General features: G+C 50.4%; 1 protein-coding gene across 1 annotated transcript in view; it reads right to left on the minus strand.

Annotated features, from left to right (window-relative positions):
* Positions 1-16431, minus strand: part of LOC103777924 (voltage-dependent T-type calcium channel subunit alpha-1I-like) — a gene marked incomplete at its 5' end in the record, with an annotated part of 37807 nt that overhangs the window by 11345 nt on the left and 10031 nt on the right. The window contains 17 exons of the mRNA XM_008945488.1: positions 327-397; positions 1129-1262; positions 1856-1965; positions 3936-4087; positions 5143-5323; positions 6316-6405; positions 6894-7019; positions 8066-8192; positions 8520-8704; positions 9609-9677; positions 10056-10179; positions 11235-11335; positions 12038-12457; positions 13530-13732; positions 15286-15376; positions 15814-15969; positions 16222-16339. Of these exons, the coding sequence (XP_008943736.1) occupies positions 327-397; positions 1129-1262; positions 1856-1965; positions 3936-4087; positions 5143-5323; positions 6316-6405; positions 6894-7019; positions 8066-8192; positions 8520-8704; positions 9609-9677; positions 10056-10179; positions 11235-11335; positions 12038-12457; positions 13530-13732; positions 15286-15376; positions 15814-15969; positions 16222-16339 (2458 nt within the window). The remainder of the gene's footprint in view (positions 1-326; positions 398-1128; positions 1263-1855; positions 1966-3935; positions 4088-5142; positions 5324-6315; positions 6406-6893; positions 7020-8065; positions 8193-8519; positions 8705-9608; positions 9678-10055; positions 10180-11234; positions 11336-12037; positions 12458-13529; positions 13733-15285; positions 15377-15813; positions 15970-16221; positions 16340-16431) is intronic.

Consider the following 16431-nt stretch of genomic DNA (forward strand, 5'->3'; position numbering starts at 1 on the left):
AGGAGCTGGGGACTAGCCACCAGCAGTTAGACACTAGCTAGATGTGATGGCAAGAAATCTGCCCTTATCAGCAATCAAGTCTTATTTAACCCATCCACTAGAGCACAGAGATATGAGGAGAGCTGTACCCCCATGACTGACATGCCAACCTGAACACCTGTCTGAGGAGAGCTCTGCCCCAATGAATGACATAAAAACCTGGACATCACCTTCAGGAAGTTGCTGGCACAACACAGCAGACACCACCCCTGAGATTCCACAAAGATCAACCCTTTGGAAAAGGGCTGCAGAAAAGGAGAGTTTTTGAGCAAGTTGGTCTGTTTTACCTGTGGCAGGGCTTGAACAACAGTATCCAGCAGTGCTCTCATTCCTGTGGCCATCTTCAGTAGCTTCAGGACTGCCAGAACAAGCATGAGAGAAGTGTCACTCAGACTGAGCTCAGAAGGTCCATCCTTTGTGTGATTTACTAATGGCAGTAGCATGAGACAGATGCCCTGTCTCCCCTAAAAAAATGGATTGTCCCTTTCAGTGCCCTTCTCCCTTTTCCCACTATTTTTGACTGTACAACTCCAGGGTTCCTTCTCCTCCAGTCCACTTCCCTCTTAATAAATACTCTGCTTCTGCCACCCATGTCTATTTGGCTCCTTCTGCTTCACCCAGTCTGGCCAAGAGCCCTCTTTCTTACAGCAATGTATATCACAATTCTCCCTCTGCTCTGATTTTTCACTCCATCACTTTTTCTTCCTCCAGCCATCTGTTAAGGCAGCTTAGTACACCTCAGCCACCAGCAGGAAGATTTAGTCCCTTCCCTCTGCAAACTTAACCTGCTCGTGGCCTCTTCTCCAAGCACCACTGTCATACTTGCCCCATCAAAGAATAACAGGGAAGGTTCAGAGCTTGTATGGTCTGCTCAGCCTCCTGGTCCTTCACCTCCTGCTAAAACCACCACATCTAAACACCTGGCTAAAGGAAGTCAGAAGGACTTAGCCTCAGGGCTGTCCTTGGTCACATCCCCTGCCTCCCTCCCAGGGCTAGGGACAGGGTGAACCCCTGACTCTACAGCCACTGCTCAATGAGTCTCAGCCCATGGCCACCTCCACTCCTGCTCCTGGCCAGCGTCCCTCTCACCTCGAGCAATCCGCAGCACCCTCATGATCCGGATGATAGTGGGGTTAATTGGGAGAGCAGCATTGATTTCAATCTCTTCCAGGGTGATGCCCATGACAGAGAGCAGCACAATGGCCAGATCTAGCTGGTTCCACCTTAAGAAGAAAAATGGAAGAGGATAAAGGAAGACAGAGTTTTTCCATTTCCCTGAAAAGGAAAGTCAATTGCCTCCACTTCAACCTAAATATTTCTTTATGTATGAGTTCAAGGCCCCACTCTGAGTCAGCCTCTCTGGGCTTTTGCAGACAAACAGAGCTTCACTCTGCACACAACCTGTGCAGCCAGAGGCAAGACAGCCTGATCTGAAAGCGTGGAGCTGTGTTACTATGGTGCTGTGCTTTGACTAATGGGCTCAGCTTTTTATGGCCTTACTACGTCCCATCAGCTTCCGTATGTATGTTCAGCTTCAGCATGCCTCTGGTTTGCCTCAAGGGCAAAAAAATAATGGCTCTCTCTAATCCCACCTCCTTTGCGTCCTAGCCTCACCAGCAGATGCCAACTGTAAGGCAATTTTTGGACAACTCTACCTATTGCCTGGGCTGAGGTGAGGCCCATGCTGTTCAGAACCGGGAGATGGTCGAGGGCACTCTGCTACCGCTTCACATTCCAAATGGGGATCTCACCCTCAAAACGTCCACCCCAAACCCAGCTGTCCCACAGCCACAGTGGAGGAAACCCCTCTGCTCACCTGTCCTTGAAGAACCGCCGCAGACCAAACGCCACCAGCTTGAGGACTGCCTCCAACACAAAGACAGTGGTGAACAGGTAGTTGCAGTATTTGAGGGCGGTCTCCAGGGACTGCCAGCAGAAAGAGGGTAAAGAATTGAGGCAAAAGCAACATCAAGCACATAAACTTTGGGAGGGCTCTCCCCAGTGTCAGGAATTTGCTGGGTGATGGGAAAAACGCCCCATGCCTTCGACTACGTGAATGTGGAGGCTGCCTCCTAAGGGCAATCACCAGCTGGCCCCTCTACCCTCTTGTCATCAGTTCTGGTTATTGTTTCTTTCTCCTGTACTGCTCAGCATAATGGGGAGGAGAATCCACCAAGGACCATCAACCTCCTCTTCTGCCAGGAGGCTGCGCCACCTGGATGCCATCCTGTCTATTGCACTGGCATAGCTATCAACCAGGAGCAAGGCAGGAAGGTCACTCTATTTGTGGATACATGTCACTTCTGATGGGAGGAAACCCATCTGTGCCTTGGTCTGGGGCAGGGATATGTCATATCTCTTGGCTGTTTGGCTTCTGGTTCTTTTATGTGCTGCCCCTTCTCCACCACCGAGGACCATGGAAGCAGTGGACAGCATTTGGTGGCACTTCATAATGGAAGGGTTTTTGCTTTGGTAGGATTCTTTAGCAAAGCCTGGTAGCAGGCTGGATCTGGGTTTCTGGGGAAGGAGCTGAGGAGTAAGGAAGAGGAGTGGCTTGTTTAGGAACAAAGGCCTGGCATAAGGATGATAACAAAGGTTGAAAGTTCCAGCAGAGTAAAACTGGGTGCCATCAAGGGCAAGATCAAAGCTGGGCAGTTGGGCAAGAAACAAAGGAGCCTGGAAGTAAATCTGAACGAGGACAGACAAATTCAGTTCTTGATCAAAACCTGAGCTACCTCAGACAGCATCTGCTCAGACACGAGAGCTGTCACCTAAACCAAGGGTCTGCTGAAAAGAAAACCAAATGCCACCAGGCAGACATCAGGATGAATGCTCTGCCTACACAGGGAGGCAGAAAGCTCCTTTGATATGTGCAGCACACATTCCTTCCACCAAAGGCATCTAGAGCTTTGCCAGGAACACCAAGAGGTACGTGGTCTTCCCTGATCAAAGTACAAAACTTCTTTGGCCTTTAAGGACCTTTACTGGGACTCACCCCCTGCAGTTGAGAGAGGCTCTGCTCAGCACCCTGCCCCTGCAGCTTCTCTTATGGAAAGAAGGTGGCTCAGTAAAGACAGCCCATCCTATGACACACAACCTGCCACTCTAGTTGTCTCAGCTCAGGCCATGTGCCATGGGAATAAGGCTGACATTTTGACATCTGATGCAAAGCCTGAAGCTCCCAGGACGCTGCTGCTTCCCCCACTACTCCTGTTAGGATCCAGCTGAATACACAAAGCACACCAGGCAGCTAAATTTGGGTGACCCACATATCTATTTAATAATATAAAGCACAGGGATTTAATTGCACCCTGCTTTCTAGGGGCCTGAATCTTGCTTAAATCCTTTATCCATTTTCATGGATAACAAGTGTCTGAATCAGGGCCACCTTTCTGAAACTCTTGACAGAACTTTGCCTGCTATGTTAACCCTTGCAACACTTGAACTGTATTTGGAGACATTCAGTGGGGCAAAGCTGGCAGTGGGCAGATTCAGGCTGGCCATGACGAAGAAGTTCTTCCCCATGAGAGTGGTGAGACCCTGGAATGGGTTGCCCAGGGAGGTGGTTGAGGGCCCATCCCTGGGGGTCTTTAAGGCCAGGCTGGATGAGGCTCTGGGCAGCCTGATCTAGTGGGAGGTGTCCCTGCTCATGGCAGAGGGGTTGGAACTGGGGGATCCTTGTGGTCCCTTCCAACCCTGACAGATTCTGATCTGTTTTAGCAGAGGACTTTAGAGCCCTAATGGCTCAATGGTTGGACTTGATGATCTTGGAGGTCCCTTCCAACCTAAAGGATTCTACGATTCTATAAGTGTCCTACCCATGCTGGTGGGCAGAGAGCTACAGCAAAACAACATAACGACTAGAGGCAGGGCTTTATCTCCAGGATCTCACTCACCACAGGCTGGTTGTAGTGCTCCAGGGACATAGTGACCACGTTGAGGCAGATGATGAAAGTGATGAAGATGTCCAGGTAGTGGCTGGTGCAGACTGAGTGGATAAGGAGGCGGATGGGGCAGTAGGTAGCATAGTACGGCAACCGCTGCGCCTCTTCGGGGTGGAGAGGGAGTTGGACAGAGTTGGGAAGAAATTGAAAGAAAGAGAGAAATGGGTAAGAAATACTGAGGAGGGAGCTGATATAAGAGTGGTGATGGATTTTGAAAGAAAAGGGAGACAAGGTGGGAGAGAGAAAGAGCAGGAAAGAGTAGGTAAAAGATAGGGGAGACGTGAAGGAGGGGGAAAATGCAAACAAAGGGGAAAGTGGGGAAAAAGTAAGTAGAAAAAAAGGCAAGGAAAAGAATGCTGGAAGGAAAATCTGTTAGTCTATGTTTGTGGGAATGGTGCTAAATCAGCGTTTCATGCCTCGACAAATTAAGATCACAAAAGATAATCGGGAGCAGATGGTTCCAGGAGAGGACCCAGGGTGTCACAGGAGAGAGGGGGGAGCTAGAGCAGAGGAAAGGAAAGCATGCCCACAAGGTGACGGATGGAAGAAGACCCTGGGGTAGCACAGATGGTTTCCAGGGGCAAGTATGCTCTTGCAGCTTTTGTCTAAAGGTAACACAGAAGAGGATGGAGACACCGTGAAGAGGGCTTGCTTCACCACAGAGGGTCTGGGACCCCCAAGGACTGACACAAACATTGACAGAAAGAGCCAGGAACAAAACACAGGGGTCTTCCTCTTTTTTTTTCTTTTCCCCTCTCTTCTTTAAATTTGAATTTCAACCCAAAGGATGGTCTGTCCAGGCCTTCCCCCAAACACCAGCCGGCTTGCAGGAAGCCCAGGTGGGACCATCCCAAGCCCAGGAGAGGCACCTGGTCCTGTCACGAACTAGCACATGCACGGGGCCGTTTCTGGCACACGTTCTTTCCCGAGGGGCAGGATGCTACAACCCCAGCAGCTTCCCCAGGGTCCCGGCAGCCCTGGAAGGCCACCCCTCTGCCCCAGACCACCCCGGCGAGGCGGGGAAGGAGCCCGGCAGCACGGGCGTGAGCAATGAGGTTTTGGAGACCGGTCCGTTGGGAAAGAAAAAGAAGAGGAGAAGGTTTTTCTTCAAAAAAACCCTTGGCCTACGAACCGACCAAACATTTAGGCTGGGCCTTACTCCTTCTCTTCTTCTCCAGGCGTCTCAGGCGCTTCTCCTCCCGCCGGCGCGCCTCCTCCGCCTCCTGGTGCTGCCGGCACTTGTGGCAGACCCCCACGAACATGTGGAGCACGAAGAAGCTGACGATGAGGAGGAAGGAGATGAAGTAGAGGAGCATCCAGGGATTGTTGTTGGTCACTGGCTGAAGGAGGAGGGGGAAAAGAGAGGCGGTCAATCCGTTGGATGTGGAGCGGTATGGGAACGGTGGAGGGGGGACCTGCCGTGGTGGCTGGCTGCTGGGGGGTGGGGAGGGGTCCTGGAAGTCAAGGGAAGGGGCCAGGAAGAGCTGAGGCTACAGGCAAGGCAGGTTGCTGTTGGTTGACTGGCTATCTGCATCGGCTGGCAACTGATGGAGTGGGTGGGAGTCAAGGGCAGGCAAAGACTTGCCCACACAGTCACCCACAATTCAGACACAACCCCCTCCCACAGGGTGAGCACACCACCAGTTTGTGGTAAAAGGGGTGGTCCAGGCAGCAGGAACACCTCTGGCTCCAGGGCAAGCAGAGACCACATCCACACCCCACCAAAACAGCACCAAGCCCAGAATAAGAATATCACCCAGGTTCAGAGAGAAAGGAAGCCCTGGCCTTGACCAGGTGGTCTGACAAAAAGCCTGCAGAGCCAGCACTGGTGCATCTCATCCAGAGGTTCAGAGGTAGGTGGAGCACCACCCCTGAGGTTCAAGCCTGTGGTGCTGCATCCCATGGCAGGTGCCTACACTGGACACTACCAAGGTCCTTGCCTTAGGAGTAGAGGAATGGGGATGCAGTAGACAGCAGCCCAACAGTCCCTCTTTACAGGGTATTCAGATAAAAATCTGGAGGCTGGGAGGGAGGCAGCGTGCCTGGAAAGGCACATGGCATTGTTGCTCTGTCATTACAAAGAGATACAGGCCTGCTGTAAGACCCAAACTGAGCAGAGGGTGAGAATTATTACATGCAGCCACAGCTGTACCTCCCTGCATGGGCCAGGCATGACCCTCACCCCTTGCAAGAGAGAAGCCAAGGATTCAGAAGGGCCCTGGAAGGGACTCTTGGTTTGAGGGAGGTGTCTGAAGCAGAATGTCAAAGGATGCTTCCGCCTTACCAGCCTGAGGAAAGTGAAAAAGCTCTTTACACCAGGTAGCCTCCATACCTGCTGGTCAACAGCCACAGCATCTAGTCCATTATACATAATATTGACCCAGCCATCCTTGGAAGCCAGAACAAAGAGGGACATCAGAGCCTGCAACATACAAAGCAAAGCAGATGTGGAGCAGGTGCATCTGGTAGGCTGGGGGAAAAAAAAATAAAATTGTAGGTTCATGCTCTAACACACACAAAGCTGAAATATTCTTCCTGCCTGTGTCTCTGCACACATCAAAACCTGCTCCTTCCCCCGTGGAGGAGAGGGAGGGAGGAACAGGAAGCCACGTACAACCAGAGCCACCAGAGGAGAGAGGCTGTGAAGAACATCTGCTTCTTGGCAGGAAGAAAATTAAAATCAAGCTCTCTGCTGCCACCATTTTGCTTGGTGGCATTTTTCTTCTTTTCATTTTTCTTACCCCTGCAACCTGTAAACATCACCCTGAGACCAACCCACAGCTCCTGCACGCATAGCCAGGCCAAACAACTGCTCCTCAGGCTTTCCAGGTGCTGGGGAGGGGGCCATATAGGAGGAGACAAACCCTATAGTGGGTTCCCATGAGAGACAGGGCTTGTGGGCACGCTCACCTGACCAAGGTTGTCAAAGTTGTACTTGTGGTGCACCCACTTATAGTTGGCAGCCACGCAATCGGATCGGTTGGTGATGTTCCTGATGTCGACTCCCAGGCAGTGGTAGAACTTGCCCTTGAAGAGCTGCAGGAAGGGAGTGACCCTCATCAGCCCCCTTCCCCACAGGCTTCCCCACGCACCCTGGGATGTGCAGAGGCTCCCAAGAGGGTGGGTGGCCTGCAAGGCTGAGAGCTAGATGGAGCATGACAAGTTAGCAGGACTACCAACATGACAAAGGTCACCGGCTCAAACACTGCTAAGGAGCCAGGGCCACCCTCCTAAACACCCACCTACCTTTCCAGCCTCCTCCCTTGCCCCAGGCAAGCAGTGACTGTCAGCCCTCACCATCTGACAGCCCTTCTGGGGGCAATTAGAGCCACCAGCCCAACAGGGAAAAAAAAAAAATCTTCAATCCCCAAAACTTATCTCCCCTTCCTGCTCCCTGTTTGCTGAGAGCTGATGGGAACAGAAGATCTCATCTGAGGGGAAAGAGCTAGAAAAAAAAAAATCCCCTGCTTCTCAGATACTTTATTTTCCTTTCTTTTTTCCCCAAAGCTGTACTGCACTGTTGTGGCTCTTCTGCCCAGGGCTTCTCTCCCCATATGGAAGGTACCAGGTTGTGCATTTGTACAGATGCATCAGAGCAGACTAAGTATAGCACGTTCCCTGAGATGGAAGCAACGCCCACACCCCTGCTCCTCTGCAATGCAACAGCCAAAAATAAAGAGGATTAAATTAAAAAAAAAATAAAATAAAAGGTTTGTGGGTGGATTTAGAGCTCAGAGCAAGGGGGAGAAACAGCTAACTGGAGGCAAGTAGGTGCTGAGCGGCTTGTCCTTGTGGTGTGACATGGGCTGTGCCAGTCCTGGGCTCTCCCTGTAATGCTGCCCCAAAGCCTGACCCCACTCCTGCCAGGTGGGAGTGCTGACTTCTGCCTCACACATCCCAAAATGTGTGCTGAGCACCTGGCTGTCCTTGCTCACAGAACAGGGCAGGTTCCAAAAATTTCCTTGCTCCCCTGTCCTTCCTGCTCCACTTGGTTCCCTGTGTTTGTTGTAGCACCTGGGGGTGCAAGAGCCCCTGGTAAGGGTGGGGATATGGGGGCTGTTTGGTGGGCAGTGCCAACCTACCTGCACACCCAGGATGCCAAAGATGATGAAGAAAGCACAGCAGATAAGGACGATGTTGCCTATGGGCTTGAGGGAGGAAATGAGTGTCTCCACCACCAGCTTCAGGCCCGGGGCTCGGCTGATGACTCTGGAAAAGAAGGGAGGTGAGGGGTGACAGAGGGCCAGGGGAGGGATGTTTGGCCTAAGCAAAGCATTTCCAGCACCAGCAGACCCCTGCTCTCCCTGTGCAGTGACCCATCAGTGGAGATCCAGCTCCTGAGGCAAAAAAAGCCTCTTCTGTCCCAGGGGTTGGTTATCTGATGAGGTACCTCCAGGGCCAGAGCCACATGGCTAAGGTGAACCTTCCTGGGGCTTGTGGCTTGTCAAAGACCATGCTTTGCCTGGCACTCTGGGACCCTTTCAGGGGTGGGCTGGTGGAAAGAGAGGGCCAAGCAGGACGTGGTGGGGCTCTGACCTGAGGGGCCGTAAGGTGCGCAGCAGCCGCAGGACTCTCAGCACCCCCAGGATTTTGGCACCCCCAGCAGAGGCCACGGAGACCACAATGTCAATGAGGGACACGAAGACCAAGAAGCCATCCAGGACGTTCCAGCTGCTGCGGAGGTAAGCCTGGTCACCAAAATACAGGCCCAGAGAGACCACCTGCAAGAGAGAGGAGAGGAGAGGAGAGGAGAGGGGGTTAAACGGCTCCTCTCCATGTTGCCTGGTAGAGGGCAGCTGTGGAGAAAGAGGATGGGGAAAGTTATCAGCTCCACGTGGCACAGAATTGTCATCTCATCATCTTTTCCCTTCATCTGGAAGGCTAGGAAGGAAAATGTCTTTGTGGAAGGTGCTGGCACCTAACTCCAGAAATAAGAGGGCCAAGATGTCCAACAGGACACTGTGAGGAACACACAAGAAACCTTTCCCTGCCACCCCACAGACCTGGGGCAAGTCTTCCAGTCCAGAGAGTCCCACCTGGGAGGTAAAATCAGGCACCAAACCCCATACTTTGGCTCTTCAGGGGGTGGTTCAACTCTCAGCAGTTCTCAAGACCAACAGGTGCTACTGGACTTGGGGAGGGCTGAACACCCAGCAAATCATGGCCATAATTCAGGTATGAATTTTAGGGGTTTCACTTGAGGCACCCAGTTTTAGGACTGTTTCCCACACACAAGAGAAGAATAACATGATTTCCCTATGGTTGCAAAGTACTTCAGACACCCTGGGTAATTAGATCAATTAAAACTATGTTATTAACATTGTTATTTCCCCCATACTTGCTCCAGGAGAAGGTGGATGGATATTTGACATCATTACAAAATCCATACTTGAAGGCCAGCTCCTAGATGCTAAGATCCCTTGGATTTGAAACCTAGGATCAGCATTGCCTCCATGCCTGACAAGAGGGGACTCAACCACAGGCAGCATCTGCCTCTACAATTTAGAGGGAAGGACTGGGACACTGAAAAGATGGAGAGACTTTAGAAGGGTGCTGAGCAAACATGAACCATGTTGTTCCTGACACTGGGAAAAGACCCCGAGCTGTTCATCTCCAGTAACTCACCTTCAGTGTCATCTCAGCCACAAAAATTGCTGTGAAAATGTAGTTGGACACAGTGAGAAAGATCCTTTCCTAGAAAAAAAAAAAGGAAAAGGTCTTAAATGTATCTTGATGACTTCTTGTTATTCTCTCAGGCCCTTCTGATGAATTTGATGCCTTTTGCTTCCTTTTGAAGGGTCTGGAAGTTGGATAAATAATAAAGATGGAGGACTTACTTTCTAAGAGGGAGGGAATTAGGATTACTCTATTATAAAGTGGGTTGCCCCATTAGAAGACCCTGCAGGGGAAGCACACACTACAAGAGTTACTAACACTTGGGCATCTGAGTAGATGAGTGGGAGCTGGTGTTTAATGCTGAAGTTCTCCCAGAGGTCATCCCAGTGCCAGGAACACTTGGGCACCTCTGTCAGAGGTTGTGCTATGAAGCAGGTGGGAGGAAATGGTGCTCACCGTGCTTCTGTGCTCAATCTGTGGTCTCTCCAGGGCAATGGTGATGCAGTTGAGGAAGATGAAGGCCAGCACAACGTAGTCAAAGAGCTTGTGAGCAATGACAGTTTGGCAGAGGAGGCGAAACCTGCAAGAGAGTTCCAGTAGGCACCAGTGCCTTGGGAAGAGCAAGGTTAGGAGCTATGAGAGGTCTGGCCAAAACTGAGCTATGATGTAGCAGCTTTCCTATCACCAATACAATGTCCTTTGCCATGGCAGCATCCCCGGGTGGCCCATGGTCACACAGGGAGCCTGGAGCAGAGCAAGGGCAGAGCAAGGAACTGAACCTTCACCCATTGTCCCAGTACCAGAGTGGTTTCCTAACCACTACAGCTCCCTGCCCCTCTCTTGCCCTGTAGAGAAGAGGCTGAGTTTCAGTTTTCTTCCCAAACTCTCACTTTGTACCACCCCAGGGTAGAAAGGCCTCATGCTGGCAGCTGAGGAGAAGCAGGTAAAGTGGCAGTAAGTTTTGGGGACCACACTTCTGTCTGCTCTGAAAGACACTGTGCCCATGAGGTGTCACACAGAGCAAAGAGCTCTCCCTCACAACCTGTAAGGAAACCTCCCTTCATTTCAAGGGATGATGCACACGGGGGAGAATACATGGGTTAGGGTACATGGACATTTTGTTTTGGTGTGAAGACCCCTTAGCAGGAAGAATTTATGCCAAATTTCTTTATTTCAGGCAAGAAGAATTCTAACTTTGCCCTAAAAAAGTGTGATAGAACTGCTTTTAAGTTGATACTGGGACTGAAAATTAAATGAAGAGACTGTTCTGGTACCAGGGGAGGAAATATCAGTATTACAGAGTTGTTAATAATACATTCCTTCGTTTTGGGCTAATGTTAGTATTCCCTGACTTGCTTTGCTATAAATATTTATGATTACACACTAGAAAAATGGGATGCTCCAAAGGGAGGGAAAAATCACAATAGCTAGTTAGGATTCTCATCCTTCTTTTCATCTCCATAATCAGGGAAGAGAAAAGTCACTTGGCTGTTGAAGGGGAGGTGGAGGACACAAAACACCTTCCCAGGTGCTAAGTTTCAAGTTGCAACCCAACATGCAGCTCCAGCAACATGGTCAGCATGGCAACAGAACCTGACCCATCATTTCAACCCTGCCACCAAAATCTGCACTAACCTGTTTTGTGGAGAGAAGAGATAGATGGACCAGTCTTCCCTCAGCTCACACCAGTCTGGCTTGTAGACTTCCATCATCTTCCGGATGCGAAAGCACAGGCTCTGGAGGGAGGCAGCAGAAGCAAGTGCCACTGGTTACTGTCCCACTTGCCTGAGAAGCCCACTCCTCTCACATCTGACCCCAAAATGTCACTACCTGCAGCTCACCAGGTGGACTACCTGCTTTTCTTTCAGTCCCTTAAGGAGGAAATGGGCTCAAAGAGCAGCAAGCCACTGAGAAGGAGGTAGGAGCTGCTTTGCTGGAGCCTGTTTTCCTCTTGGCATCTTGTTTCCTCCTCAGATTGTTACAAATAAAACTGCTGGTGTCCTCTCTAGGGCAGGATATTGTCCATGATGCCTTCTCAGAGCTGTTGGAGTGACTGTTAGAGGAGGAAAATGTTTTCTGGCTACCCCTTTTCCAGCTAAAATGAGGCCAGGCCAGGAAGGTTTGGTCTTGGAGGTGATTTAATTCCATCCAGTACATATGCTTGTTCAAATTTCTAATGACCCTCCCTCCACTTTTTCCACTTTTTTTTCCACAGAGCAAGGAGACTGGAATTTGAGGATGGGTTTGGGGCTTCCCAAATCCACAGAGCAAGGAGACAGGAATTTGAGGATGGACTTGGAGTTTCCCAAATCCACAGAGCAAGGAGACTGGAATTTGAGGATGGACTTAGGGTTTCCCAAATCCACAGAGCAAGGAGACTGAAACTTGAGGATGGGTTTGGGGTTTGTAACCCCAGGTTCCCTCCACCCAGTACTCACATAATCTATCTCTTCATCATCTTCTCCCCGTTCCTTGCGGCTGTTCATCTTTGGGAAGATCTCCTTGGCAATACCGGGCATTTTGCCATTGCAGTCTTGATGCTCACCAGCCCCAGACATTGCACCCAGCTTATGGGTCCCTCTGTGGCCAGGTGGGACTGAGGCCAACTCCAGCAGGTCCCAGGAACCTTTGTTGTCCAGCGAGAGCGTGCGACGGTGCTGGAACACCCTCCCTGCCCCTCCTGGCTCCCCAGCTGCTGCCCTGTGCTTCTCCCCAGCCAGGAGGGACTCGTGCAGGAGGGACTCGTGCTCCGTGGAGGGAGGGTTGTGCTTCAGGCTGTGTCCCCTGGCCAGGCTGTTCCAGCTGGAGCGACGGCTGCCCCAGGCTCCACTGCGGCCCCAGGAGCTGCGGGAGCTGGACTGTAAGAGAGCAGGATTAGGGCCTCCCCGGGCACAAGGAAGGAGAATTCAATCCTGTTTCAGCTCACAGACTCAGCCCTGGGCCCCTCAGCTGAGAGGTTGTCATTTTTCAGCTGTTGAGGAAGGTGGATGGTGGGAGTTTAGCAGAGAACACAGTAAATCTGCCCATAAATTGATGATGAGTTTGCAGTGGTGTTGGCTGGTGTTTCTTTACAGCACCAGCTGTATGCAGAGCACTTATGGGGAAGGTAAAAAGAAAAAAAAAAGCCAAAGGCCAGGTGTCTAATGTTGTTACTTACACCAGCACAGAGCAAGAATAAAGCTTGCCAAAAATCTGGCTGGCAGCTTTTAATGCTGCCCTGGGGTAAAGGATAAGGCAAGGGATGGTGATGCATCAATCTGACACACCATCTCTGAGTACAGATGCAGGCAGAGGAAGAAGTGAGAGAAACATGCTTGCTGGTTACAGCCTAGCCCAACCACGTCAGCAGCTCACCATGCAGTATGTGGCTGCTAGTTCTCCCATTTAGAAATAACTTGCCCAGCAGTGCTTGGGCAAGTGCTGAGTTGCAGCAGGATCTGCTTTGAGGAGCTCCAAGTCAAGGTTTCTCCCTTCATTGTTACAAAAGATGCCAGAAAACCCATCTGTTGTGGGATTTGGCTCTTCTGGCATCAGCCAGATATTCTTATGCTCTTCACTCACTCAGGGCATCATTCTGTGTTCCAGGAAAACCAGTAAAGGTCAAGGTGAAAAAATGTGTTTCACTCCAAGAGAGAAACTCTGTCTCCTTGGTGTTCCCCCTCTCCCACTAGAAGAATTCAAAAGACCTGAATCCCACATTTGATGGAATATAGATCAATAACCTGGAAACAGGCTTCAATAATTTGGAAAATAAGATAAATAATGTGAAGTGACCTAACTTCCTAAAGACAGGCAGTGTGCTTGTGTTTGAAGCCTACAGCAGCAGCTCAAGCCTCCAGGGCAACCCCCAGATGATGGCAGGAAGACAACAGAGGGCTTGGACTTGGAAAGAAGGGTACAATATGTACTTCTACCCCCTCCCTGACTCACCAAGGACCGCTGGTCACAGGTCACTCTCCCCAGGGACATCACGCTGCTCTTGCGAGAGCCGACAGCCACACGGATGTGGTCAGGCTGCAGGGAGTTCCTTGAAGGGTTGGAGACCCCCCCAACAGCTACTGCTGGGTTGGAAGAGGGCAAGGATGGGTCCAAATGCCCATTAGGTGTCACAGGAATTGCACAGAGCTTGGGATCTAGATGGGAAGATGCAGCAAGAAGAAGAAAGAGAAAAGAAGAAGGTGGGTTCCTCACTCTCTAGTGACTGTTCTGATGTCTGAGCTGTTAGTGTGTTAGCAGCATCTGACAGAGTATCACAGCATCAATCAATACCAATTCCTTCTGATTTAGGGTGTTATGACCTGTAAATTTCTGCAATCATACTCTTCTGCCAAGTCTATCCTACTACACTGGGCCTCTTAAAATGAGCCAGCATTGACCCCAAAGATCCAGGACACCTTTGAGGGGTAGGTGCCATGGATGACCATCAGCATTTGTCAAGATGGATGGAAGGGATGGGGTGCTGGATTTCAATGTCTGAAAGGACTAGAACAATAATTTTTGGTTGACCTGTTGCATAATGAAGGTCACATACCCCCACCTGCATGCAGCAGCACAGCCATGAGTGCACCAACAGGCTCCATAAGCTCTTCCCCATCTGCCCTCCTAGGGGTCTGGCTTCCTACACTGCAGGAAAGCTCTGATACAGTGCAGACATCTAGCCCAGGCTCAGACTGCTGTGAAAACAGTTGCAGGAAAGAGCTGTGACAAGCCAATGCTGGAGCCACTGCTCCTTGCTGTGGGAGCTGCATTTAAGCTCAGACCTGTGTCTGTGGTGCTTGCCTGGGTGATGTTGTGACTGTTCTGGTGCCTGCCCTTGCACCTTGCTGATCCTGGTCTTGCCTTGCTGACTGGACTTCTTGGCTTGACCTCAGAGCTGCCTTGCCTGCTCTGCTCACCTTGAACAAGGACTGTGCCTCTGTGGGTGTGGTCCCTGCCCTTCTGCCTGGCTGTCCCTCCCCCTCAACTCCTGGCTCACTGTCCATTGTAGAACAAGCTACCCTGCCCCCAAAGCCCTGTCTGAAGTATAATTCCTCTTGTAGAAAGACTTGCAGTCTTCAGGGAAATGCTCCCGGGGTGAAGACCTTACCTGGCAGTTTGTAGGCAAACTGTTCCAACAGTTAATTATCTTTCTTTAAGAATATGTGGCTTTTTTCAGTCTGAATTTGTCTGGCTTTGGCTTCCAACCTTTACAATCTCATTATGCTTTTTTCTGCTCAATTAAAGAGCCATCTACCATCAGAAATCTCTCCTTATGGTTGGCACTTAGACAGTGTAGGATCAAACTACTTCTCTGGTTTCTCTAAGCTTCATTAGCCTCTTGCTATGAGGCAAGACTTCCAGGTTTGTCCAAGTCCTTTTTCAAGGGTTGGTATCCCCTGTCCAAATGTGAGTCCCAGATTTGGAGGCAGTGCTCCTGAAATGGTGCCCCTGAAGCTAAGCAGAGACAGTCTCACTTCTCTACTGCTAGCTGCTGTTCTGTAGGTCATTGAAGAACTGCTCCCCTTAGCCATCCCACTCCTCAGGATGCCAGCATGGCTCTGTTCTACCACAGGTAACACCACAAAGTTCAGAATGAAAACTGTTAAGCTCCTCAAGAAGGGAGTGGATTTTCTGCAGAATTTGCTTTCAGATTTCTCACTCAACAGCAATGGGAGACAAGCAAATGAGGCTATTTGAGCTGTTGTACCTGAGCCCTCCTGGATCTCTTGGAACTGATCTAACTCCTCCATGTTTGATGAACTCTGATCTTCATCTGAATATGACCGGTTGGCATCACCCTGGAACACACAAATTTAGAAATTGGGAACTTATAAACAGAAAAGACCATTTGTTCTTGTCTTTCATTGCTGTGACAACTGTAAAATCCTCCTTGGCAGCTAGGCACCAGTGTGACCACTGGAAGGAGTCTCATGTGCCCTGGGATGTACTGCATTCTTGGTTTTGGAGGTGCAAAGGACTTACCCTAGTAGGGGAGGGTCTGTTGCACAGGCTGGAAATTCTGAATTCCCTCCCAGAGAGCTTTTATCTTTCTTTGCAAAGATTAATATTGACATCTTTGGGTTTTTCTAATGAAGCCAATCCTGAATTTAACAAGGCAAATGACAGAGGCGTGATACTTTGAGAGTCCTCCACCTCAGTACCCTTAAAGTGTCTCAAAGGTTCCCTTTTTAGCACCTCTTTTCCTTCTCCTGATGAAGCCCTGGTGGCAACTCACCTCAGCCTGGAACCCCTCCACCAGAATGGCCACCAGCAGATTGAAGAGGACATAATTGCCAAATGTCATGAGAGCCACAAAGTAGAGGGATGCCCATGGCGAGGTGGAGGCCATGCCATTGTAGAGCACCACATTCCAGTCCTCTTGGGTGAGGATCTGCAACCAGGAGCAGAGGCCACATGAACATGAAGGGGATTCTTAGAAAAGGACAGTGAAAGGACACACATTAGGACCACATCAGGCCTCTTAACTTCTTAACTTGTTGTTTGGTTACAACCCCCTCCAAATATCACATGCTGGAGTCTTTTGTGTGGCCTTTTGTGCTCTTAGGAGTGCCATGCAGAAAAAGCCCCTCATGCTCCTCTTCCTTTTGCCCTGGCCCACCCCTAGAGAGCACAGTGGGCTCACCTGGAAGACAGTGACAATGGCCCACAGCAGGGAGTCAAAATTCTTCCTGTCAGGAACCGTATCTCCCGTGTCTGTCCTGAGGCTGAACTTGCAACCAAAGATGTGCATTCCGAGGATGCTGTTGGGACAAGAAGTGGAGATGGTGTCAGACAGAAATATCTCAGTGGCCAGAACAGGCTCATCAGAGTCATTCTCTTTTCCTGGTGACCA

This window comes from Merops nubicus, unplaced genomic scaffold (genome assembly GCF_000691845.1).
Source record: "Merops nubicus isolate BGI_N331 unplaced genomic scaffold, ASM69184v1 scaffold2998, whole genome shotgun sequence".
Lineage (NCBI taxonomy): Eukaryota > Metazoa > Chordata > Aves > Coraciiformes > Meropidae > Merops > Merops nubicus.